Source organism: Rhea americana, unplaced genomic scaffold, assembly GCF_003343005.1.
Source record: "Rhea americana isolate MKP2758 unplaced genomic scaffold, rheAme1 scaffold_443, whole genome shotgun sequence".
In the NCBI taxonomy this organism is placed as follows: domain Eukaryota; kingdom Metazoa; phylum Chordata; class Aves; order Rheiformes; family Rheidae; genus Rhea; species Rhea americana.
Window position 1 is genome coordinate 170,957 of NW_028186583.1, and position 26,282 is coordinate 197,238.

The 26,282-nt window shown below is 46.3% G+C and overlaps 1 protein-coding gene across 1 annotated transcript in view; it reads left to right on the forward strand.

Annotated features, from left to right (window-relative positions):
* The window catches only part of DHX30 (DExH-box helicase 30), a 34,299-nt gene extending 8,442 nt beyond the window's left edge, over positions 1–25,857 (forward strand). Inside the window, exons 3-20 of the mRNA XM_085315924.1 lie at positions 6,223–6,353; positions 8,591–8,701; positions 11,595–11,950; positions 12,746–12,872; positions 13,569–13,718; positions 14,355–14,507; positions 15,739–16,560; positions 18,268–18,346; positions 19,306–19,410; positions 20,548–20,723; positions 21,872–22,078; positions 22,450–22,531; positions 23,047–23,240; positions 23,321–23,480; positions 23,777–23,934; positions 24,367–24,470; positions 24,625–24,764; positions 25,531–25,857. Of these exons, the coding sequence (XP_085172050.1) occupies positions 6,223–6,353; positions 8,591–8,701; positions 11,595–11,950; positions 12,746–12,872; positions 13,569–13,718; positions 14,355–14,507; positions 15,739–16,560; positions 18,268–18,346; positions 19,306–19,410; positions 20,548–20,723; positions 21,872–22,078; positions 22,450–22,531; positions 23,047–23,240; positions 23,321–23,480; positions 23,777–23,934; positions 24,367–24,470; positions 24,625–24,764; positions 25,531–25,766 (3,491 nt within the window). The 3' untranslated portion in view covers positions 25,767–25,857. The remainder of the gene's footprint in view (positions 1–6,222; positions 6,354–8,590; positions 8,702–11,594; positions 11,951–12,745; positions 12,873–13,568; positions 13,719–14,354; positions 14,508–15,738; positions 16,561–18,267; positions 18,347–19,305; positions 19,411–20,547; positions 20,724–21,871; positions 22,079–22,449; positions 22,532–23,046; positions 23,241–23,320; positions 23,481–23,776; positions 23,935–24,366; positions 24,471–24,624; positions 24,765–25,530) is intronic.
* The last annotated feature ends 425 nt before the right edge of the window (positions 25,858–26,282 follow it).

A 26,282-nucleotide genomic window follows, 5' to 3' on the forward strand; every position in this document is an offset into this window, starting at 1 on the left:
GCGGCTTCGGGCTGCCCGCGGGGCAGGTGCCGCTGCTGCCCGCGGAGCGAAGGTGCACGGTGAAAGCTGTCACTGGCAGAAATTCTCCCATTGCCCGTGTTCGCAACCCAGYCGAGGATGGTGAAGCCCTGAAGGCTTCGCTGGGCATCGGCCCTTCAKCGCAGAAGAGCTGGTTGCGCCGGGAAGGGCGCCGAGTCGCGACAGCGGAAGGGTTGATGCCCTCGTGCTCAGAAAGGAATCGCTGCTGCTTCTTTGAAAGAGCATGTGCAAACGCGTTGTGAGGTTGTGTTTCGGTGCTTGTCTTTGGTTAGCTTTTGAAGCGTGAGGAACGCTTGTAGCTTAGGAAGGCATGTGTAGTTTTGTGCTGGTGCTTACTGTTTCTGGACTATGGCTTGGGCTACTGCTTTCTTCCATTCTAAAATAACTGGCTCTAGTGCGAGCTTTGTTTGTCAGGCTGTCATCTTCCACCTAAAAGTTTGGTTTCTGTATGACATAAAAACTTTTTTTTTTTACCTTCCATGTTCTGTGCTCTGTCCTCCACTTGTTTTTTTTTTTTTCCCTTCCCCTCTCTCTCTTTTTCCTGTGGTTTCTGAACTCTTCGGGATCTGAGTCCTGTTTTCCTTTCAGAAGCCTTGCTGTGCTTTAACCTGTAGTTCAAAGTCACGTAGTCTTCTACTATTGTGTTAATCTGTGCAGATGCAAATTCACTTGCTTTTAAAGTAAATTCCAACGCACCCCAAATTACTGCTTAACGAGCTGGTTCAAGTGATTGCTAAGAAAGGTAGTAAACTTTGGTTTTTTTCCTCTTTTATACTTCCTTCTTCAGATAGCACTTTTTCTAGCAAGCATTTTCCGAGAGTGCTTGAATACTTTATCTCCGCRCCTCGGTTACCTTTTCTGAGAGCGTGCTTTCATGGGTGGATCYGGTCCGGAGGCTCGCAGCACGGTCCGGCGCTGCGGCTCTGCCGCGGCGGGTTGATGCGTTCTGTGACATCACCCGGAGCCCCGGCAGCCGCGCGAGGAATGTSTGGGAGAGGCTGCTAGGATTGGCCTCGTCCTTCCGATTTCTGTACTGTGGATTGTCCATGCAAGGCTCTTCTGGTGAAAGTTCGGCTGTAGCAAAAGGTTCGTTCAGGTTAGTGAGTAGAGTGTCCTTAGGGTCTTCTTGGAAGTCTGCTCTGCCTTTGGAGACCGTAAAAGTTACGGTAAGAACCTATGTACAAAGCCGATGATTCGTAAGCTGATGTCCTGTTAGGTAGCCTCTTTTGATTACTTTTGTTATTGGCCTTGGATCCATTACATATGTTGAAAAATCAACTCTTGTCTGAGGCCACCTTAAAAAATTGCAGTTATGTAGATATAGGTATTTACATCCAAGGTCTGCTGTCATTGAGCTTGGTGGTAGGATATTGGAGCAGAGTCTGGGATGAAGATAAGCTTCTCTACCTCCTCTGTCAGGTCTGGGGCACTTCTCGCATTGAGATTTGTGTGAGCTTGATCTATGTTTTGCTCTAAGGAATCTTTGTCCACGGGTGGTTGAATTTGCCCACCTGTAGAGTTACAGAAGAATTTAGGTTGGAGTGGACCTCTGGACAACATCTGGTCTAAACCTCTGCTCGGAGCAGTGCCAGTCTGAATTGGGTTGATTAGGGCTGTGTCCAGTCAAGTTTTGAATATCCCCAAGGATGAAGATTTGACATAAGTCATTTTAGTTGTCTGGTGTGATAATCTCACTTGCGTTTGAAGAAGTCTTGTCAGTTTTATTTATTTTTAAGTTTGTTCTTGTTTAGGCAAGAGCTATGTGCTTTTCTACTAACGTTTATACTTTAAAAGAGCTTTTATAGGGTTCCTTGATGACATTTAAAAAAGGAAAAATGTTTTTGTGTACTCTAAAATGAACTGCCAGGTGGACTGACTCTCTCTCTTTCTCTTCTCCCAGTAAAACATGCCTGGGCTAACTCCTTATGAAATGAGGATTATGGAGCTACAAGGCTTTCTTCCTTGTGAATTTTTGAGGCATTAGAAACATTATTCTCTGAAGTAGATTTATTACAGTGGAGACCTATATCTTGATGAATTTTGCATTTAATAATGTGGTCCTGGCTGCTCTTTTGTAGCTTCTGCAGGGGTGCTTGTTTGTTGTATCTCCAGGGAAGAGGATTTGAGGGAAGATAAGAGCTGCTGAAGTTGATCTAATGCTCTTCTGTCTTTCTTAAGCAAGACTGCAGGCCATTTTCTTTGTCCTTTTTTCGGACTTGATGGTGTTTTTACTCGTCAGATTTCTGGGAGTTAATAGAAGTAGCTGTTCCCCTTCTCACCCCCGAGTTGTTTGGAATTGTCATTGATTTTCACAATAAAGTCAGGCACTCACTGACTTTGAAGAGCAGAAATCACTAGATTGGCTGATCTTGATAACCACACTCTGAATTGTCTGCTATTCAAGATAAGCTTTTAATATTCCTTCTTGATCTTGGAGCTAAGCGTAGAGATTGCTTACAGTTCTGGCTTGATAGGGATTGGGAGGGAAAATCACGTTTATTTTATTTGGGGAATATTGGGTTCTACTCGCTCCCTCTGCAGGGCTGTAACTACCATTAATATAATTCCTACCCAAACATCCATTTTCAGCATCAGAGAACTAAGAAATTCTTGGGATGAAGTTGCCAAGAAATACAATCTGACAGGAAAGGAAACATTCTGCAAATTCAGTTCTGCAATTTAGGATTGTTTCTTTAAAAATTACTAGTGAGGCACGGCTTCATGCAAGATAAGATCCTTTCAGCCCTTAAATTCAGGGTAAGAATGGACTGAGGGTAATCCATCAAGCCTTGGGGTTGCTGTTGATACGTCAGATGCTACTGCTGAATATGGCTTTGTCAGCTGTGAAGAATACATTGTGTCTCGGCTGGTAATGCAGAGCCAGAACTGGGCTTTGTTATTCAGAGATCTTATTCTTTTCTCTAGAATGGATTAAATATTTAGTCTTGACTGTAAAATCACCTTAGAATTTAAGAAATTGGCTCTGTTGTTCAATAATTGCATTTTTGCGGGTGTTTAAGAAAGAAGGTACTTCTTACCTCTGCCTGTTTCTTATCAGAAGATTTCTCAGGGTATTGCTTTTGAAAGGGGAGGCAATTAAAAGCCGAATAGCACATGCTGCTGTCAGAGTTCTTTTTTATTTCTCATTTATTACGTGAATTTAATAGGTTTGAGAATTGTCTTCCTACTCCTCCCTCCATGCATCCCAGCAATGTGGAATGGAATAGAACTGTGGAAGGTGCCAAAACCTTAGTCACTTTTCCAGTTTTCTTGAACAGGTCAAAGTCTGCATATAGTGGTGCTTGCTGTATGAGTAGGTAGGTACATCACATTTACTGTGTAATTACTAAAAATTGGCTCGTAGTTCTTTGTTAGACTGAGGCCATTTTCTCCTGGGCAGTGAATGGAAGATTCATGAGTTCCTGATGTGTTCCCCTGTATATTGTCCGAGACTTTGCCCAAGCGTTTGTCAGAAACAACAACATGTGGGTGTTTTATTATTCTTTATAATGACAGATACTGTGTCTGGCTGCCATGCATCATGCCTRTGAGTGCTGAAAAGCCCGTTGTGTGTTCCATGGTCTTCTGCACATTGGTGTAGTCAAAGGACCTTGAGCAGGTAGAAGTTTCTGTCTGTTCATTTTGGTGCTCTCTGCCCTAAATAGTGGATTGAAAAGCAACACCAAACTGAGCCACTTTCAGCTGCCAGTCAAAATTGTTGGATTACAGTTGTACCATCTTCAGATGATATTCTGCTCTTGGCATCCTTATCACAAGCTGTGGTGGTTGTATTTCGCTATCTGTCTGTGTATGTTAAAGAATCCAGATTCTTTCCAGATCTGGTCCATTTGGCTTCTGAAAGCATTTTTTTTTGAGATTCAGTTGGCTCTGTGGTTTGGCAGAAGAGCTTTCAAACCTATGTGTCAGCAGTGGTTTTTTTTTATTATTATTTGTTTGGTTGGAGTTTTTTTGGTCTGAACTCTGGAGCAGAATGCTGGTTTTCTCTGGAGAGAGTAATATGATCAGCAATGTGGGGCTCTTTGCTTTCTGACACCCAGTTACCTACAGTGTGACAAATGTTGTGCCTGCAGTGGTACAACAGAAGTCTTTCACCTCCTCTAAAACCCTTGTGATTTATGTATTGTTTGATTTTCTGATGAACACTCATGATGCTTCTTGGTAACTTCCATCTTCCCTAGCTGAGTAACTTCTTTGAGAATCTCTCTTGAAAATGTCTGTATTACAAAACCTTTCTCTTAAATGCTTTCTTCCTTTCTGGAGCCAGTTACTACATACCTTCATTGTAGCAACTCTGAAATCAGTGTTTTTCAGCAAAACATTGGTGATATTGGTGATACTCAAGTGTTGAAATGGGTCATTTCTCCTCCTTGGCTTTGGTAGCTCAATTTGATATCCAGATTCTAGCAGCGTAGATCATCATGCGTTGCTGACCTATTACTAGTTACTGAAACTTCCCCCCAAACACTACTGGAGAGTCAGAAGCCTTCTAAGCAGAAGTTGCAAAACCCATTGATGGTTTGCAAGAAGGTGATTAATGAAGTTCTGACCATCTGGGAAAGATTTGTTTGTGATCTCAGCTGAATGCAGGATCACTTGAACTGGTTTAGCTGAGCTTGCTGCTGCCAGAATAGCTGATCCCACTCCTCTTGTCTATTCCCTTGCATTGGTGTTGGGTACCCGCATGACTGTGCAGTGGGCTGATTTACCTCCCTAGCCCAAGAGAAAAGCACTGTGCTCTGTTTTTCTGCGTTAGGTGTCTCAGATTAGGGTGGTAAATCATCTCTCTGTATGATCAGGTCTGTGCCAGAGCTGAAGCAGTGATGGTGTTAGAGCCTGGAGGTGGTGGCACCTGCCACTTTCTGCGATGGTGAGCTGTTAGATCTGCTCAGCTGTGTAGTGTGACTGTCCATAATTGTTACCACGTTAAATTGAATCTGATCTCACTTGGGCTGCCGCTTAAAGTAAGAGCTCTCTCCTGTTATGCCAGATAAAAAGATTATGTATATGAGAGTGAGTTAGAGCAGCTTCCTTGCCTGGTAAAACTTCTGGGGTTGGCACTGGGGAGGAGGTTTGAACAAGAGGTGGGATGGCATTACTCTGTCTGGGGACAGTGCAATTCATTTATTTATTTTGGAGCACTTTCAGCTGATCGGTAATATCCCCTTCCTGCATGTGCCATAGCCTGAACAGCATTTCTCATCTGTCAGGACAGGGGAACCTTCCTGCCATCAGTATCTGCCTCCTCAGGCACTGCTTCTTCATTTCATACTTGGGCTGGTTTATCTCTGAAGACTGCATTGGCAGACTTATTTCCAAGGAGTTCTCTAAACAATTTGATACAAACCCATATTCCGTCCTTTTCTGCAAGCCATCACAAAAAATTCAGAGAGAAGGGACTAGAGATGAAGTAGGAAATGCCAAGGTGCTATTTAACTTTATCCCCAATATCTGGATCTAATGTGGAGCTTGTATGTTGTTTGAAGCTTCTCTGTTCTCAAGACCGTTGGTTTGACCCTGAGGTGATATGCTTGGTTGGGGGGGGGGGGATGAAAGTACTAAAATCTGTTCACAACGGTTATTGCTCACTTGGCTTTTTGATATCAAGGGATGACAAGCAACCACTTCCATCTCCGTAGTTAGAAAGCAGCACTATCTCCATGCATTAATCTGGACTTTGAATTCTGTGCTGAGTCTGTAGTCAGATTCAATCGGATATTTTTAGTCTGCAAGTTTTTTCTGTTGATACTGTGTTTAAAAAAAAAGCATTTTCAAGCTGCTATTTGTTAGAGTCACTGAATCATGGAACCAGGAACTCCAGAACTCAAGCAGTCTGACTGGAACATATGCAGACTTTTGAAAGAGGTAGAAACAAATAAGGTCTGTATTTCGGGAAAAGCATGGGAGATACAGTATTGTTGGCCGTTTTGGAAATGCAATGTCATCTTGCTTTTGGAGCTTGGGAGATTTTACACTCCTCTATACTATTTTGCTGATGCCTGGAGACATTTTGGGTGAACCACTTAATACTTCTGCTTGCTTTTCTATCTGTAACTTAGCGATATTACTGCTCACAGAGCTGCAATGAAGCAGGTGTTATAACATGCCTTTGAACAGGACTGCACAAGAATTATAAGGCATTTAGTTCTTCTGTTGTTTTTTCAGATTCCAGAGACTTGTTAAAGGAATTTCCACAGCCAAAAAACTTGCTCAACAGTGTGATTGGACGAGCCCTGGGTATCTCTCATGCAAGGGACAAACTGGTATACATTCATACAAATGGGCCAAGAAAAAAGGTAATTATATTGTAACTGGGTGCTGGGTGGGTATATTCTACACAGAGTAGAAAATGAGTCAAGAATACTGCCAAACCTGAATGTAACTTCTAATATAGAAAACTGCAGCAGAGTTATAATTCCAAATTCATATTGTGTGATAATCCTTTAAACAGAAGATTTCCCCCTTTCTCTGATTTTCTCTTTATTTTACGCACTAATAAGTATGTCATTTTAGGTTCTGTCCCTTTCCTTTTGTTTGTAGAGGGGAGAAAAAAAAATCATCCTTCTAAGTAGCTTGCTGTGAGTGGTTTCTCTCAGCAGAAGAACACACAGTCTGCTCTCAAGTGTGTTGGTCTATGTACCTCATTACCTTAAAATACTAAAAATTTAAGTGCAATTTTTTTAGACCTTAGRCCTAGATTCTAAAAGAACAAATGCTAGAAGTACCTGAGGAAACAAAAAATAATCAGAAAACAAGAAAGGGGTGGGGAAGGGAACGGGGGGAGGCTTCTAATGCTACTTCAACGCAGAATGAAATACAGACCTTTTTTGTTTTTGTTTTGTTTTTTTTTTCTTCTCCAGGCAGCCAGTTTGCCAAGTTGTTTGAGCATTTAGTAGGATGTCAGAGGCCTTGATCTAAATCTGTGCTACGAATTGAGCAGAGTGTCTTGACTGCTGGCTGCTCTGTGTTCCGTGGCTTGCCTCCTTTTATCGCGCCACCTCTCCAGCCCCAGACGTTCCATTCTAGAGCAGAAAACCCTTTCCAGCTGAAGGTTAACTGTAACATACATTCCAGGAAAAGCTTCAGTTCTGATGGATTAACATTTTCCAATAACATTCTGTCTAAAAGTTCCCAGACAGTTTTTGTTACCACATCCTTTTACACATCTCTGGGTTTTAGGCAATACATTAGTAGTGGTTGCTTTAAAGTTCCTTAATTATTTGCTTTTTTTGTTTTCCTTGCTTCTCTCAAGCAGTAGTGCAGTTTCCTGAAATTCTTGCTAGCACTTACGTAGATTAACATTGAGAGTAGCTTCAGATTTCTTAAAAATAAATAAGTAAGATAAAAAATAGAGGCACTCCTGGAGAAAAGGAGAGTTGGGGGGGAATAGGGAAAAGAATTGTATGGGGATGAAAGGACAGGTGACACAGACTGGAGAAACCCTTGTTGGGAAGGAGATGAGGCTTTTTTGTGAGCACCAAGTAATTTGGCGGCCTCCGCGAGACATCTTTTCTTCTCAGCAGGTTTGTCCTTTTTCGTGCAGGGCCCCTAGGCAAAATACKTAGCAATTTCCTATGGTAAGATGAGATGCAAATGGCAGCCAGCCAGCCAGATGTAGGCAGTTGAAAAGTCAGCCTTTTCTCTAGCATTATAGGTGGGGTTTTCCCAGCAGACCTAAATGCCATCTTTCATCTTTGCTGCAGAAACAGGAGAGAATTCCTTAGGCATTTCCCTCCTTTGAGCCTTATAGAAACTCAGTAACAGCATCTGCAGGGACAGGAGTAGAACAAGTTCTTGATTTGGAGGATTTTTTTTAAAAGGAGGTAGGTTTCAGCTTTCACAGCTCTGTGCTTCTGCAGGTTTTCAGCTGCTTTGAGCCAACTGAACTGGTGTAAGAGGAGCTCTGATGGAACTGTTAGTTCTGTTAGTAGCTTGCATTGTGCAGCTCAGTGCAAACTGAAGGCTGGAGACTCTTGTGCCAGATGAGTACAGTGCCTGCCTGTGTGATTGTGGTGTAGTATGCTCCAAATTGGAACTACAGTAAGGGAGCATTTAGAGAGATTTGCTTGCCATTGCAACTGTAAACATGTTGGAGAATGCATGTTGCTACTCAGGCATGGTCTGGTATGGTGCAGCGCACATGGGAACGGTTACTCTGAAACTAAATTGTTTTGTAATGAGCTCTTGGTAGTTGATTTCTCTGAGGTGACACCCTGCAGTCAGGGAAGCTCTGGCCCAGAGTACATGGCACTGTGCTCAAAGTCAGCCTGCTTTCTGGGCCTGGCTCTGCCATGCAGCTTCTATGTGACTGTGAGAACCTCATATCCTTTTTTTCAGGCCTTTTTTTCCATGTTACTGAAATGGAGCCTTTTGTAAAGCCTCATCACAAAGCCACTGAATGAGCAATGTTTGGGATTTTTATTCATACTCTTTTCTTTTCCTGGAACTCAGATGTTTGAAGTGACCATGCTCCTGGTAGAGAAGACAGTAAGTTGTGTATTGTCTCAGCTTACTGGTTATCTTTGCTTTTCAGAAAGTCACTCTGCATATAAAGTGGCCGAAGAATGTGGAAGTGGAAGGCTATGGGACCAAGAAGATTGATGCTGAAAGGCAGGCAGCAGCTGCTGCATGTCAGCTCTTCAAGGTGAGCTTCTGCTCTTCTTCCCTGGCTTGAAGAAACAAGCCCTCGCGTGTGCAGGCCTATTGTTTGTGGTGGTATGACTTTGTTTATGCTGCTCTTTACCTGTTCACTTTCTCAGTTGGTATATCTGATAATTAGGCATAAAGAGTGAAGTCTTCAGCTGTCTAAATCAGTTTGACATTAAGGCCCACTTACTTCCCCAGCCAGGCAAGAAATCGCAGAATCACAGAATGGGTAAGGTTGGAAGGGACCTCTGGAGATCATCTAGTCCAGCCTTCCTGCTCAAGCAGGATCATCTAGAGCGCATTGCACAGGATTGCATCCAGGCTTTGAATATATCCAGAGAAGGATATATTCACACAACCTCTCCACAACAGGGCAACCTGTTCCAGTGCTCTGTCACTCTCATAGTAAAGAAATTCCTCCTCATATTCACGCAAAACTTTAACTTTCTTTGATTCAGTTTGTGCCTGTTGCCTCTTGTCCTGTCGCTTGGGACCATTGAAAAGAGTTTGTCCCCATCCTCTTGACATCGTCTCTTTAGGTACTTATAGACATTGATAAGATCCCCCCTCAGTCTTCTCAGGACTAAACAGGCCCAGTTCTCATGGTCGTTCCTCATAGGGTGGATGCTCCAGTCCTTTGATCATCTTCATAGCCCTATGCTGGACTCTCTCCAGTRGCTCTATGTCTCTCTTGCACTGGGGAGCCCAGAACTGGACACAGGACTCGAGATGAGGCCTCCTCAGGGCTGAGCAGAGGGGCAGGATCACCTCCCTTGACCTGCTGGCAACGCTCTTCCCAATGCAGTCCAGGAGACCATTGGCTTTCTTGGCCACAGGGGCACATTACTGGCGCATGCTCAACCTGTCATCCACCAGCACTCCCAGGTCCTTCTCTGCAGAGCTGCTCTCCAGCAGGTCAGCCCCCAGCTTGTACTGGTGCCTRGGGTTATTTCTCCCTAGGTGCAGGACCCTGCACTTGCCCCTGTTGAACCTCAGGAGGTTCCTCTCCGCCCAGCTCTCCAGCCTGTCCAAGTCTCTCTGAATGGCAGCACAGCCCTCAGGTGTGTCAGCCACTCCTCCCAGCTTGGTATCATCAGCAAACTTGCTGAGGAGGCACTCTGTCCCTTTGTCTTAGTCTCAGCATCTGCGGTGAGATGTAGATCGTTCCTCCAGTGTGTTTGGTGCCATTATTCACTAACTTACTTGCCCTTTCTGTCATTCCCCTGAATGTATTTGCAAGTGTAATAGCTTCTAGCTCTGCACTCATTTCCCCTGCAATTAAACCAAAGAGTGGCAATTAAATGCGCCTACTTTAAAACTTCACTAATCTGCCGCTTGTTTATGGCTGGAAATGGTCAATATATATGTGCAACCAGTATCAAACAAGTACAGCAAGATTATGAAGGGTGCTGTTTAAGAGACGGTATTGTATAGCAGCTGTTGGGAATAAGATACAGTTCTGTCCTCAGCTCTGCAGCTGACTTGCTGTATAAGCTTGAGCAAATGAGTTTGCTTCTTGCAATTTTATTTTCTCACCTGTAAGGTACAAACAGTCATAACTTCCTGGTAAAGAGCCTAAAAAGAGTGCCACGGGTGCTCTGGCAGTAAGATATTTTTTTTGATCTGTTTATAGATGAAAAAAGCTACATTAAAAATGTAGCTGTTAAGCCTTCAGAAGTCAATGCAGCCTTAAAGTAAGCAGTTTCTTCAGCTGACCTGTGTGTTTAGRATAGTTTCTTTAATTGCAAGATTAGCAAAGCTTGTTCCACAGATTGACTTAATTTCACCTGAAGCATGGTGCTCATTCAGTTAGCATTCACTGAAAATATCGGTTAGCATTCACTGAAAATTATTTTTGTTTTATCCTCACTATTCAGTGTGCAATGAAAGCCTTATTTTCTGCTTTCTTCGAGAGTCTAGAAGAACAACAACAACAAAAAAATCCTATCAACATTTTAAAAATGCTTTTGCCAGTTTTCAGTAAATGACTAAACTCTACTTTCTGTTTAGAAATAGAAAAACAAAAAAGCTGCAAGTAGAGATTAAACATTGAAAAATTTTAACTCAGATGCCTTGCTGAACGAAGCTGTAACCAACAGAAGCCCTCATAATAGGAGGCCTTGTGCAATCTTAGCTATCAAACTAGCTATGGATGCTGCTTTAAGTAACTGGTCGTCAATTCAAGAAAAATGGTAGCGTCTAACTGGGGCAGAGATTGTCTAAATAGAGCCACTTAGACTATAGTGGYTAGCAAAGCAAATTGCTGCTGTCTTAAGCACTCCTGCAAAACAAAATAATACAGTCTTATCAAATATGGGACTACTGAGAGGCTTTGGGATGCAAGTTTTAATTATTTGCAATGGTTTGGTGAGACATCATGTGTGTTGTACTCTAGCTATGTCCGAAGCTACATGGAGGTGTTTAGTCCTGAGTGCAGGTAGTAGACCAGCAGTAATGACGAACTCTTCTGTTTCAAGAACTAGTAGGTTAGGGAGTTCTTGTTACTCCGTATGCAAACAACTATCTTTACAAAAAGAGAAGAAACATTCACAGAATTTGCATCTCAGGTTATCCCAGATTATACTTTTTCAGACTTAGGCTTTCCAAAAAGAGACATTTCATGCTCCGAGGCAGGTTTCAGAACTTCAAAACATACTTTGTAAAATACCGGTAGATCCTGGTCTTTCCTTTGTAACAGGATACATGGTACCAAACAACTATGTGCTGAGTGAAGTTAGTGAACAGATTTCTTTTCTTTCTCTCCTAGTCTGTGGGATATGAAAAAATGATTTCTCTATTTCTCTTCTTTACTAGGTGTGTGTTTTTCCTGCAGAGATGCCTAGTTCCATCTCTGTTCTGCAGCTGTCTAACACTGCCCTTCTCTATTTTAGGGCTGGGGTTTGCTGGGGCCCAGAAATGAACTGTTTGATGCTGCAAAATACCGGCTTCTGGCTGACCAGCTTGGCTGTCCTGATGAGAGGTGGTGCTCTGAGGGCAAGTGGCGCTCCAAATCCGGACCTTCTCTTGCGGACTTGTCGACCTGCTGGCGACGCATGGAGCCAGATGATTCCATCCAGCCCATGGAGCAAGGCAGGATGCCTAAAGCAATGAGGAGAGAAGAGCTGGAGGAAGGAGAGCTGGAGGAAGGGGAACTGGAGGAAGGGGAGCTGGAAGAAGAAGCAATTGATGTTTCTGATTATTTACCTATGGCACATCAAGATGCTCGAACTCCGGGCAGAGATGCGAGGTAAGTCTGGTCTAATAGCTACTAATGGTAGTGAAGATGGATTCTTCTTCACAGATGATGCATCCCTGTAGTTCCTCCGAGCTGAACTGCAGCTTCTGACATGGGACCATTGCCCTGTGGATGGGACAAGCACTAACTGCTGTGCCAGTGCTTGTGTGAGCACTAGTGGGGCAGCCTGCCCTTGTACCAGGTTATCATCGCAAGGGAATGCAGAGGCTTCATCTCTGGAGTCTTGCTCTTTGGATAGACTGCAGCATACTTGTCTACTGCCTTCCTTATTTGTCTGAGCCTGGAAGGATTTCCATCTCTGGAAGCCTCACGCATGCATTTATCAGTCCCTTTTTAAATCAGTTTCAGGGGCCGTATTAAGTCTATCCCTTCCCATTACTGTAGTGGCTTGCTTGACTTATTTTTTATGGGCACAAATAGAAGATTTTTTTTTAATAGGCAAGAATAATAACCAAGTCATTACTGATCTTATTGTTATTATATATTTAGAGGGGCTTTTTGTGCCTTGTGAAAAATCAATAAAAGCTGTTGATGCTCTCTGGTTTGTTGTGCTRGTGTAAACGTGGGATTGCTTTTTAGTAGGTGGCTTTACTGGACTGGGTAATTATTCTGTGACTGACAGATTTTAGTAGCAAGATAAGGCTTGACTTTTCAGATGACCTAAGTAATCTGTGCTTTAAATTGCCCCATTTTGGACCCTGGCAGCAGACTGAAGGGAGATAGGTCTGAGCATGGAGATGGACAGAACAGGTATTTATATATGAACTGTTCTTACTTTCCATTTAGCAGGGGAGGGAGTTCCATTGAAATGACAGATGACAACACTGCCATCCGTGCTCTGACACAGTTCCCGCTTCCCAAAAACCTTCTGGCCCAAGTGATTCAGATTGCAACCTCTTCCTCCACAGTCAAGGTAAGATGCTGTTTGACTGGCTCCTCTAGGGGCCGTCCGGGAATGAGGATCAGACTCCAACTGGAATCTCTCTGCTCTTTTGGGCAGCTGAGGATCAGGGAGAAGAGGGAGGTTAAAACTAGACCAAGAAAAAATAGCCTGAAGAGCAGTAAAAAGACTCCTCTGTGGGAACTGAGGCAGTCTCAAACACCAGAAATATTGTTACCTGGGGCAGAGCAATAGAGGAACTCTTGTGTGAATGAAGGAGTATATTTTTTAAGGTGATTAGGTTTGTATTTCCCCTAATGTCTGCAACAAACTAGAAACACATTTTTGTGTTGCTCAGACAAATGTATAATTTCTCTGCTGACAGAATCTTTCCAGAACTCAATTCTTGCCAGTATCCGGTGATTCTCCTCCTTGGTATGTGTCACCCATCTCCTTTCCAGACCTCATGTGCTTAACAAACATTAACTGTGCTCCACCCCGTACGTTCTCAGTGACGTTCTTCGCACAGCAGCCTGTGTCCTCTCACTTCTGCTTAGCCTGTGCCTTGTGAGCTGGGGCTTGGAGTGGTATTTAGTGCAGTAAACCTGTTCTAGTGCAGAGCGTTCCAATTTAAACTCTACATAGAAATATTGGGACATATCTGAAAGTATCTGCCTACATAAGCAGACTCCCCTCCACAAACCTAATGTTGTTTTTTGTGCCTTTTAGGAATACATGCAGTTCCGTACAGTAGGCACCAAGACCAAGATCTGCAAGCTCACGCTTCGCTGGCCCTGTCCAATGACTTTTGCTGCCAAGGGCCGTCGCAAGGTGGAGGCAGAAAACAAAGCAGCAGCACTGGCATGTCAGAAGCTTAAGGTAAGTGTACATGACTCCTGTGTCCCGTTTCCTGTTGGTCTATGAATAAATGCTGCTTGCAGCTGACTTAACATGTTTGAGCCCTGATGGGCTAATGCCTGAACCTGTCTGGTCTTTGACATAGTGCTTAACAGACCTGTACTGCTGAACCTCAGGATCCAGTCCAAACTGTTACTGTATCCCTCTAGTGTCTAAGCCATGATGACCCCTCAAAGACTGCTGTGCTTGTTTGTGTCCTCAGCAAAGTGTGCTTAAGGCTCACCCTGGAAGTAATCTCTTGGCCACCTCACTGCTGCCTGATAAGACAGGTGATCTTCCTGTTCCTGTAGGGAGGTCTGGTCCAGCCACACTGCTGCTTTAGCTTTGCTGCAGACCGTGACAGCAGAGAGAAGTACAAGAAAACAGCATAGGGTTTATTGCTGAATTGTCACAACATAGCAGAACTAAAGCAAGAGAATTAACAGGGAAAGGAGTTGGCCCATCTGAACTGTGCTGTGGGAAAGCATGACTTGTGTATAGTTTGGCTCTGGAAGTGCGAGAATTCCAGTCCTTTTCTATGCCTCTATTTTGCTGTATACCAGCACTTCATCTGCAGCAGTCCGATGTCTGATACTCACCTGCCTCTTTTCTTTGCAGAGCCTTGGCTTAGTGGACAAAAACAACAACCCACTCAGCCATGCTATGTACAACATGACTTCCCTTCGAGAGCTTGGTGAGAACCAGAGGAAACCCTGCCACATCAAAGTCCCTGAAGCCACCTTGCGCAAGATTGAGAACTATCTGAATCATGTAAGGCTGCAGTTTCCCACAAAATTGATCAATCTTTACTGACCCTTGTGGAAAGGGGACCCTTTCTGGGCCGTGAGCCCTCAGTGTTTATGTCCAGAACGCTTGTCTGTGTTGCTTGGCCCCTGGGGGTATTGGGGAGTGTAGTTTTGACTTGCCTACAGCCTGCTTGATAGGCTGATGACTACTGCCTCTTGCAGAAGGAACTGTTTTCATAAAAATCTAGTTCCACCTTACTGTTTTACAATGACCAGATGCCAGTACTTGCAGGTTTCCTGTGGGAGTGCCTCTTGCAGCCATTGTATGTTAGTGCTGGGTGCAGCTCTCCTTACAGTCCTTGGCCGCCTGGCAGTGCTTTCACCCAGGAGATCTCTCTTTCTGGAGTGGGGAAAGCCAGGGGTGAATGAGTGAGCATGGGAAGCAGCACCAAGATAAGGTTCCTTAGGAGCATTCGCTGTGAAAGAAGGAGTTAGAGTTAGTGAGATGAGATTGAGCATAGCTAGGGTACCAAGATGTGTAGCTTACTGAAATCAGTGAGAATAATGAAATGTGAATGATGAAATAATCTCTCGCGCAGTGCATGGAAGGCTTGGTTTTTTACTTTGAATAAGACTGAATCTGAAAGAACTGATTTGTAGCAGAACTTTTAATCCTGTGAACATCTGGGCTAACACTTTGATTTGTGTTTTAGTCAATTCCTGACCTATTGTTCTTTTTTTAGTTCCTGTGGGATGTGGAATTCTTTTTCTTGTGCCAAGATGGAATATTTCTGGCGTAGCTGAACACTTATGTTTTGTGCAAGTTGCATGTCTTGACTTCTTGAGAGAGAGAAGGGTGGTGGTGTTATTTGATAGTTGCCAAAAGTTGTCTTTGAGAGACTGTTGCATCACTTGCCATATGGTGTAGCCACTGACCTGGAAAGCTTAAGTTATTGTTTTGCACCTGTCAGTTCAGGTATGGGCTCTAAAATCTCTGACAGAATAGACTGCAAACTTCAGGGGATGCAGTGAGGAAAATGCAGAGAACTGCCCAAATTAGGTCCTGAATTAAGGTCATTTCAAGCGGAAGATTAAGAGGCTAAGTTGCCTAAAATCTGAAGGTGACTTTGACAAAGGTTTGAGGTCACTGCAAAGCCATTTTGGCTGAGTCCTTTTCAGGCACTTGTTTTTTTCTGTCCTTCTGAGGACTGTTACCTAAACCTTTCGTCCCTGCCAACTTTCTCTGTCTCTCTCAGTATCCAGTGGACATCAGGGAATCCAGGCCTCGGATTGCTGATGACATGATGAACCTAAGCAAAGAGTCTGGTGCGATAAGTGATGCAATCACAGGGAAGACGTATATACCTATGTTGGAAGCCGAGGAAGTGCGCCTTAGTCAGAATCTCCTGGCCCTCTGGAAGAGGAGAGGAGCCTCGTGGCAGGAGAGTCACCCACTGCCAGTGGATCCTCACAAGGACACCATACTATCAGCCATTGAGCAGAACCCTGTAGTGGTAATAGCAGGAGACACAGGCTGTGGGAAAACCACACGGATCCCTCAGCTCCTGCTGGAGCACTATATCCTGGAGGGTCGTGGCGCTCGCTGCAATGTAGTGATCACCCAGCCAAGGAGGATCAGCGCCATCTCGGTCGCCCAGCGCGTGGCACAAGAATTGGGACCCAACATGAGGAAGAATGTGGGCTACCAGGTGCGACTGGAAAGTAAGCCACCTGCCAGGGGAGGCGCTCTGCTCTTCTGCACGGTGGGCATCCTGCTGCGGAAGCTGCAGGGGAATCCCAGCCTGGAGGGTGTCAGCCACGTTGTAGTTGATGAGGTCCATGAGCGAGATGTCAACACRGATTTCCTGCTCATCCTGCTGAAAGGCATCCAGAAGCTCAACCCTGACCTRCGCCTGGTTTTGATGAGCGCGACAGGAGACAACCAGCGCTTCTCGCACTACTTTGGGGATTGCCCTGTGGTCAAGGTGCCAGGCTTCATGTATCCAGTGAAGGAGTACTACCTGGAGGAGATTCTGGCCAAGCTGGGCCGACACCGACACCGGCACTATGAGATCAAGGTATGCAGCATGATGTTTAAGCTGTTCCYCTTTGGATGAGGGAGTGCCTCATCAGGGGAGAGGTTGGGACTGGAATTGGTCCCTCTTTCCTATAGTTTTTGGGCTCTGTGTGCTTAGGTTTAGTTCCAATTCAAACTGATCAGTTGAAATTGGTTTAGTAGAATCCCATGTATTTTAACTAAATTATGGATAAAGATGATTTCAGATTTGGGTCTAAGTTACTTTTGTTCCTCTTTAATATGAAGTTTGCGTTTGAGTAAGCTAATGGCTTGCTATGCATGTGTATATACATATATGTGCAGACTTGCATGTCTCTTGTTCGTGTCTGGTTTTTGCAACTAGTCTTACTGCCGCAAACTGTTCCTCTGCAAAGTGCTCTCCCAAACTTCTACTCTTTGCTGTGGGTAATCTTCCTCYAGTTACAGGTCACAGAATTTTTGAGGTTGGCAAGAATGTCTAGAGGTTGTCCAGGCCAACCTCCCTGCTCAAAGCAGGCGCAGTTAGAGCAGGTTGCTCAGGACTGTGTCCAGTCAGGTTTRAAATATTTCCCAAGGATGGGGACTCCACAGCCTCTCTAGGCAACCTGCTCCAGTATTTGACCACCCAGAGGAAAAAAAAAATCTTATGTTCAAACAGAATTTCCTGTATCTTTAATTTTTCTGCATTGCCTCTTGTCCTGTCACTGGGCACCACTGAGAAGAGTTTTGCTCAGTCTTCTTTATACCCCCCCATCAGATATTTATACACATTGATAAGATCTCCCCTGAGCTTTCTCTTCTCCAGGCTGAACAGTCAGCACTCTCAGCTTCTCCTCATATGACAGATGCTGCAGTCTCTTAATCGTCTTAGTGGTCCTTCACTGGACTCTAGTAGATCCATGTCTGTCTTATTCTGGGGAGCCCAGCACTGGACCTGGCATTCCAGATGTGGCCTCACCAACACTGCATGGAGCGGAGGGATCACCACCCTTGACCTGCTGACAACGCTCTTTCTAACGCAGCCATGGATACCATTGGTCTTCTTGGCCTCATGGGTGTACTGCTGGTGCATGGGGTTATTCCTCCCCAAGTGCAGGACGTTGCACTTACCTTTGAACTTCATGAGATTCCCATTGGCTCATCTCTGCAGCTGTCAAGGTGCCTCTGAATGGCAGCATACCCATCTGGTGTTTCAGCCTCTCTTCCCAATTCTATATTGTCTGCAGACTCACTGACGGTATCCATTTGCCTTAAGGACAATCTTCCCGTTTATGTTGTGCCAAGTTTTTTTTTCTACTCTTTTTTTCTGCTGGCCTGATGTGTATGTTCTGACTGAGAGATACAAAAGCTGCTGTTCTGTGCTGAGTGGATTTGAAGTCCTAGGCACATAGAGCATGATTTTGTCCCCAAAAGTTTCATTTTAACTTCTTGTTACTTGTTAGAGGCTGTTCAGTAGAGGTGCACAAACCTCAGGTAGCTTCTAAGTCTGGAGAACAGGAAAGGGACCGTATTCTCACTGCTCAACAGAGGAAGCTGACAGCARTTGTGACCAGAGCAGGTTGCAGATGGAGCTAGAACCAGGCCTCTTAGGTTCATGGCTCCTGYAATGGGGAGTTAGTCCAACTAGGCATTTGATCTCTCCAGAAAATGCTTTGGGAAGCTGTGTCCCTTTCTGCTGTCTGCTAGATTGCCTCTCATTTATCTGCATGTGTCTTCCTGTGTTATCTAGCAATCTGATGATGAGTGTGTCCTTGACCTTGATCTGATCACTGACCTTGTACTCCAGATTGACGCTCATGGAGAACCAGGTAGGTGCTGCATTGCCCCCTCCCTTTTTCCTTTTGCTGAGAAAAAAAGAGATAGCTGCAGAACCCAGACCTTTGTAGAGAAGATATGAGTTCAGCTGACTTCTGCAAGGYCACTTTGAGTTCCTGTTGAGCTGAGTGCTCTTGAGCAGTGTGGTAGGACCTAGCTCTCAGTCTTTGGTTAAGACAACATTTTCTGAGTCCTTCTGCCTCAGCTGGAGGCTGAGGTGAACAGTGCTTAAAACAGCTGTACACAYTTGTTTTTTTCTGGAGTTTGGACAGATGTCTGGAAACATCTGATTGCATGCTGGTTTCTGGGCTGGTAAGTGTCTCAAAGTCTTAGTGTCTCTGATTTACAGCTGTTCTTGGGATGAAGTGCAAATGTTGTCTGTGTACCAGCACCCTGTAACCTTCTGCTGCGCAACAGGCAGAACCTTTGGTTATTTTTCTCTGTTTGAGGCCTATACCCACAAACATCTTTCCCTAGGAGATGATATTTTTGTGATGAAGGATTGATTCTCATGTGACTTCTAAGAGTTTTAAATGCTTCAAAGCCAAGAGAAGTTATTCACTCTCAAAGTACAGGAATCCTGGTTTATTTCTGGCATAAAACTCTTGCCTTAACCAGCTTGCAGAAGTGGACACAGTACAGCAGGTATGAAATCTGTCCAGACATTTCCTTGGGCCTGAGTTCCCGTAATGGCTGTATCTGGCCATCTGTTCACAATAAGTATGAAGTATGATGCAGGTTTCGTTAGTGGTCAGTTGGCAGGGGGTACCAGGGACTCGGAATCTGCTAGTCCTTTCTTTGAGCCTTTTAGGCTAAAGGTTGCTGTGGACTTGGAGAAATAATAGGTACCCTGGAGTTTTCCTTCTGTGCAGTAGAAGCAATTTCAGTGTCTGTGGCTGGGGAAGAGTGCCTGCATTTCTGGGTCACTTGTCTTGCTCTTGATCTGTTGTAGGCGGGATCCTCTGTTTTCTTCCTGGTTGGCAGGAAATCAAAGGGGTGCAGCAGCGCCTGCTGGAGATGCTTGGTTCTCAGAACAGCCGGTACCTTGTCTTACCAGGTGAGGTGGCAGTGCCAGCCCTTTTCTCCACAGAATTCAGGAGAGTGGTTGGGTCAAATGACTTGATGGACTCCTTCAGCTGTTGCACTCAGTTGCAGAGCTAGTTTGTATGTTCTGATGTATCTGCTTGTTGCATATTTACATGCACATAATTGTGCATGTAAAACACAACTCATAGTAGAGACCACCCTAAAATGTATGTAACCAAAAAACCCCCTGACTTTCTGTCTGCCTCTAGCAATTCAAAATTAGGCGAGGAGGAAGTTGCTAAATTGTGTATTGCTGTAGCTGTGTGCTGAACCTACATAGAAAAGATCTGTTTTGTGTGAAGGAGGTGTACAGTTGTGGGATAGAGATGTACTTCATAGCTCAACTTAGATTAGTGAATTTAATTTTTTGTATCTGAAGAGGAAATTTAAAACAAAAGGCCAGTATTACTCTGCAAGGCTTGTGAATTTTTATTTATTATTTTTTTATTAGCAGACTTCCCTACCTTATGTCAAATAGGGCTAGCCAGGAGCACAGCTTTGAACAGCTCAGCTGCAAATAAATGCTGGTGCTCTCTCCAGAAAACTGTATGTTTGTTCTTGTGCTCCCTTGCTGGTGTACAGGGACATCACCATTACCAGCAGGAATTTCTCCTGCATCACTGATCTGTTATACAGAAAATATGGGGTATAAAAGGGCTAGGCCCTTGTTAGTAACCATTCTTGACCAAGAGAGACCGAATGACAATGGGGATGCCCAATTCCCCTGCCCATAAGCCTTTTGAAGAGGAGGAGCTGCAGAACTGGACTGTGGAAGGGAGTGGGATTTCTGCTTGGAGCCCAGGGATATTCTGGTGGTGTCATTAGCCTCTGTGGGGCAGGAGAAAGTCAGAGCTCCTGCTAGTATTGAGCCATAGGTCAGAGCAACTGGAAAGAGGCCTTTCTATGTGATGTGTGGAAGTTTTTCATGGGATCTGTCAGGCAGGAGTCAGGTAACCACTAGTAATCAGTATTACAAGTGGTACCTCTACCCCTGCCCTCCATTTCTAAAGATGGGAGGGATGGTACGGGGGAGCTGAGTATCTCTGTCCTGTACTGTTGTTGTGAAGGAGCTCAGCAGGGCAGGACTGACTTTATCCTTATCTGCTAGTGCACTCCAACATCCCCATGATGGACCAACAAAACATCTTCCAGCGGCCTCCACCTGGTGTCAGAAAGATTGTCCTGGCCACCAACATCGCTGAGACCTCCATCACTATCAATGACATTGTCCATGTGGTGGACAGTGGCACACACAAAGAGGAACGCTATGATCTAAAGACCAAGGTACCGATGCCTTCTTGCCTGTGCTAAGTGCATTTAGGACATGCTGGAGCTGAGGGTTATTTTTAGAGCAACATTTGAGAAGTCATTAATGGGATGGTGTATTCAGAGCCATTTCCTGTTTGACTCCTGAGGTGCTGGGACCTTGTCCCTGTTGGTGGACTGAGCTCTTGACTGATTATTTGAGAAGTGTTTGTGTTTAGCCAGTTCCCTGCCAGATTTCTTATCAGCTTTTGCTGCACAGGCAGAAGTCTGATGTCTTCCAAGGAACTTGAGGCAAATCTTGTTACTTCCAACTTCTCTGTGTGCTAACTTTTGTAGCTTTTTCATTTGCTTTCTGCCTTTTTTTACAGTCCTCATCATAAGCCTCTTTCTAACCAAAGCATGTTGAGTCCCACAGGACAGCTCTGCMTTACTAGGTACTGCTGTTGTTTGAAGCCATTTTGGCCCCAATGTCTTAGTTTTCTAGGCAGAGACCAGGGCTTGGAGTGCTCATTAGCTGAGGGCGGTGCTGCCAGGCCATGTTTCTAGTGTTGMTGGGCCCTAGGAGGGCTTTCCTGAGTGTGCTTTCTTGGCAACTCGAGGCAGCTGTGCCACTGTTGCTCTTAGAAGAGATCCTGGCTATTTACTGCTACTGTTTCCCTTCCCCTCTAGAACATCTTTTTACATGGCCCGGTGGTGATTCACACTTCGGAAAAGATCTACTTTAAAAACTCCCTTTTTATATGTTCCCAGTTTTAACCCAGTTTATTTCCCCGTGCAGTTCACAGCAGAGACCACAGCGCCTGTCGGTAGCAGAAGGCAGGAGGCAGTATTAGCATGGGGGAGGTCAGGACCACATCTGGCAGGCAGCTTGGAGCAGGACTGTGTGCTCAGGGCCCTGGTGAGCACTGTGACTCGAGACAAGGCAGGTGTCCAGCAGATGGCATCAGGGACTCACTCCTGMACTGAGTGGCTTAGGCCTTCGTGCTGCTGTTGCTAGAGACTGGCACTGCAGGATTCAGGAGAACGGGAAGGGTTTTGCTAATCCTTCAGTAGGATGGTTCATTGGTCACAAGAAGTTTCCAGGGTCCCTGGACCGGATGTAAAGCTCCAGTTTAAGCAGGCTAGACAGCTGTGAGAGCTTTCACGTCTAACACTCCTTTTCCTAGGTGTCCTGCCTGGAAACAGTGTGGGTGTCCAAGTCAAATGTCGTACAGAGGCGAGGGCGTGCTGGCCGCTGTCAGTCGGGATTTGCCTATCACCTCTTCCCTCGCAGCCGCCTGGACAAGATGCCAACTTACCAGGTCCCAGAGATCCTACGCACTCCACTGGAGAACCTGGTGGTTCAGGCCAAGATCCACATGCCAGAGAAAACGGTAAGCAGAAGCTTACAAGGCTGCAGTGGACTGAAGCAGCAGGATGCAGCCTGCCTGCTGCCAGTTCCACAGATGTGATCTAACCACAGATTTAGTTAGGAAAAATCCAAGATGTTGATGACTCTAGCTCTTGCTTTCTAAACCGCAGTGTTATCGAGGGAAGCTAAGCCCAGGAAGCGTACAGATCACCAGGGTCACGGACTATGTCTAAAAGATTCTGTGCAAGAGTAGAGAGGACTGAGTTCATATACCTGTAGCCAAATAAAGGAAGAAACAGTGTTGCAGTCTATAGCCCTTGCGCAGGGTAGTGGGCTCCTGAGGGCTCTCCCACCCACCTGTTTGGGAAACATTTTTTCCACTGTGTGTTGCAGGCAGTTGAATTTCTCTCCAAAGCTCTGGACAGCCCTGACATTAAAGCTGTGGATGAAGCAGTGATCTTGCTGCAGGAGATTGGTGAGCTAATGCTTTGTCCTGGGGGTGAGAGTGAGGGGAATGTGTTTGCTGTCTTAACATGGGAAGCAGGAGTTGACACAGGATCATATGGGACGGACTGGGCAGGGCTGCTTCCCCGCCTACAGATAGGGATGGCAGCTGACAGGGACTTTGCAACTGCCCATGTTGTGGTGCCTTTTTATTTGCCACACTACTGTGCTCAGGGAGTGGGGAAAACTCTGCACTTTGCATTTTAAAGATAGGCAGGGAAGGAAAGCTGTGACTTGGAGTTCATAGCTGGGGTCTTGGTGACTGTCGTCTGGCTGTTACAGCCTTTTCAGAGAGGCCTCAGGTCAGTTAGCCCTGCATGGTTCTGGGTGGTTATTGCAGGCACCTGTGCTGCGTGCCTCTTCTGATGCCATATCTTCCAAGCCAGCARGAGAGTTCTCCTGGCAGCTGCCTGAGGCCACTGGCCACCACCCGTTTGGCCCTGCTCAGAGCTGATGGATGCGCCTGTGCGGGCGACTCTTTTGCAGGAGTGCTGGACCAGCGAGAAGCCCTCACCACTCTAGGCAAACGCCTTGCCCAGATCTCTACGGACCCTCGGCTGGCAAAAGCCATCGTCTTGGCATCCATCTACCGCTGCCTCCATCCTCTGCTCGTCATCGTTTCCTGCCTCACTCGGGACCCCTTCAGCAGCAGCCTGCAAAACCGTGCGGAGGTGGACAAGGTGAAGAGCCTCTCCTGAAGGAAGGTAGAAAGGGGGTAGGGAAGGGACTTTAATTTGTCTTACATGTCTCTGTCTCCTAGGCCAAGGCTGTTCTGAGCCGAGAGAGTGGGAGTGATCACCTGGCATTTGTCAGAGCTGTGGCAGGCTGGGAGGAAGTGCTGAGACGCAGAGACAGTCGTGCCAGAGATAACTACCTGCAGGACTATTATCTCTATGGCCCCAGCCTTCGGTTCATCAATGGTGAGTCTCATAGGCTTGCTTCTCCCTTCTGTCCCCCAAAAAGGCTGAAGCACCTGGGAAAAGTGCAGTAAGGTAATGGGATAGAGGTGGTGCGTCGGAGCTCGAGAATGCAGAGGTAGCTCTGGCTCCCAGGGCAGCCCCAGGCAGCAAAGGTCACTAGTCCTAGGGCCTCTGAGGCCAGAGCTGGTGCTTCCCTGGCAAGATCACTTCATTTTCAGTAAAATAAAGTACAAATCTCTCTCTCTCTCTCTCTCTCTCTCTCTCTCTCTCTCTCTGGGACTGTCTGTTCCCCACAGGCCTTGTCAAGCAGTTCTCTGAGAACCTCTATGAAGCCTTCCTGGTGTCATCCCCATCTGACTGTACCATGCCCTCGTCTGTGTGTAACCAGTACAGTGAAGAGGAAGAACTGGTCAAAGGAGTCCTTATGGCTGGGCTCTACCCCAACCTCATCCAGGTACTGGCACCCCACGCTACAGCCACTGTCCTGGGCTTGCTGTCACTGCAGGTAGTGCAAGGAAGTGTGTAGTGAAAAGRGGCCTGTGACAGGAGTCTCATGCTCCTCTTGCGGTATGCTCTTCCGCCTGCTGCTCCTGYGCTGTCCTTGCCTGCGCGCATCTGTGCTTGGGCTCACGTCACTTGGTCTGAGGCTATTGAGGTCGCATCTCTCCTCCTGTTTGCTGCCCCTTGCATGGCATTTGACTGCCAGCTCGAGTCACTCCCCACATACGTATGCTGCTAACCCAGTGGTGCTGTTGGAAGTACAGGGGMATTTTTTCCCCTCACACGTACGTGGTCGAGAGGCACAGCTGCAGGGAAACCTTGGCTGGCTGCTTGTGGGCTGTGCCTACCAGATACATGGGGATTTGCTGAGATGTCYTTGTTTCAGGTGAGACAAGGCAAAGTGACCCGTCAGGGGAAGTTCAAACCCAACAGCTATGCGTATCGGACAAAGGCTGGCACCGTTCTGCTCCACAAGTCAACCATCAACAGGTGAGTGATCTGTGTGTGGCTGTGAATGTGGGAGGGTGATAAACCAGCACCCGTGAGCTGTGCTGGGGACCTTGGTGCTGCCTTTCACAGTTGTGCTGGTACCTAAGTATGACATGTCTCTGCCTGTGGTTGATGAACCTGTTCCCCTGTGCAGGGAAGCATCCAAACTGTACAGCCGCTGGCTAACGTACTTCATGGCGGTGAAGTCCAACGGTGGGGTGTTTGTACGGGACTCCTCCCAGGTCCACCCGCTGGCTGTACTGCTCATGACTGACACRGATATCCATGTCCGAGGTGAGTGTTTACAGCACCTGCAGGGTTAACGTGTCTGCCTCCATCTCCCTTTGCGCTGCTGCGGGCTTCTCCCCTCAGTGCCCTCCCATCACTGAGGAGCTGCTGGTGCCCTGGGTGCCCTGTTCCTGCAGAAGCGCATCAGTCCAAGGGGCTCTGCGTTGGCTACCTCTGATCAGTTCAGACAGTTTTGCCTCTTGCTCCTTGGCCAACTGCTTTCCAAGCCTCTTGCTTTGAACCGGGTGCTGCTGTAATGGGGCCACAGAAGGAATGATTTGTGAGCTGCTCTTGGCCTTAGATCTCCAAATGAGACAAGGCAAACAAGCCAAAGGCAAACTGAGCAAGCAGACTTGTGCCTGGAGACTYGTACTTGGGGAATGAGGAACTGGGCTAGTATTCAGCTGTGGCTGGGGAGGAAACTGGTGTGTGTGGAGGAGTGAGCTCCTCTTCCCAGGGACATGTTGCTTTAGGTCTTGCATTTTGGCAAAGCTGCAGTCAGGCTGTAGCCCTAGAGCTCAGACAGGCTGTGCAGAGTCGTCTCATGTGGGGAAACAGTGGGAGGACCGCAATGTGATGGGTCAGAGCGCTTAGCTGGCCCTCGTGGGGACTTCTCTGACCCAGCTGAGCATCCAGAATCTGAGCTAAAATGAGTGTGAGGTGGACCTACATCGCTCCTTGAAATGGTGCTGGAGAGAGTTGAGTGGACAGCAGAGGCTGGAACAGGTCAGCAGTCTTCCTGCTTCTCATCTGCTCTCTTCTTCCCACTAAGATGATGGCTGGCGAGCAACAGTGTCCCTGACAGACAGTGATCTCCTGGTGCTGGAGGGAGACTCCTACACCATCCGCCTCCTGCGTGATTTCCGCGTGTCGCTCTCCAAGATGGTGGAGACGTGCCTGTGCTACGAGATGGCAGCCATCCCTGGGGACCTGCACCACCAGCACAGCCAGCTGCTCGACATCCTGGTGGATCTGCTCAAAGGCCCTCCTGGCAGCTTTGGTGCTTAAGCAGAGCTGGAGGATTGTGTGGGGACTTGTATTTTGTATAAAGATGTTCACAAATGTTTATTTAAATAAAGTTCTATTTATCCCTTGTGAAGTCATCTCTCTCCATCCTAGAAGATTAATGTTGTCTGAATCTCCTGCTGTCGGCTCCGTGCATGGTCACCGCATAGGAAGAACCAGCGCAGCACCGCCTGGAATGGACTGAAAGTGCCGATTTTACCCTGCCGCGAGCTTCGTGGACGCCGCTTCCTCTGCTCGAACCGTCACTCCCTGAACTGGAAAGCAAGGACACAGCTGCCGCTTGCCGTCCTCTGCCCCATCCCCACAGGGCTGGGCCGGAGCAGCTCTGGCAGGAGAGCCGCTCTCCGCTCAAGAGGAGGATGGAAGTCTCGGCTTGTGGCTGTGCCTGCTCYGGAGGCCAGGGCCAGGCGGAGCGGGGATCCGGCCGCTCCGGGGCCGGGCGCTGATTTTTGTCGTCTTTAATTCTCCCTGCACCGGGCGCCGTGGGACCGTCGGYGG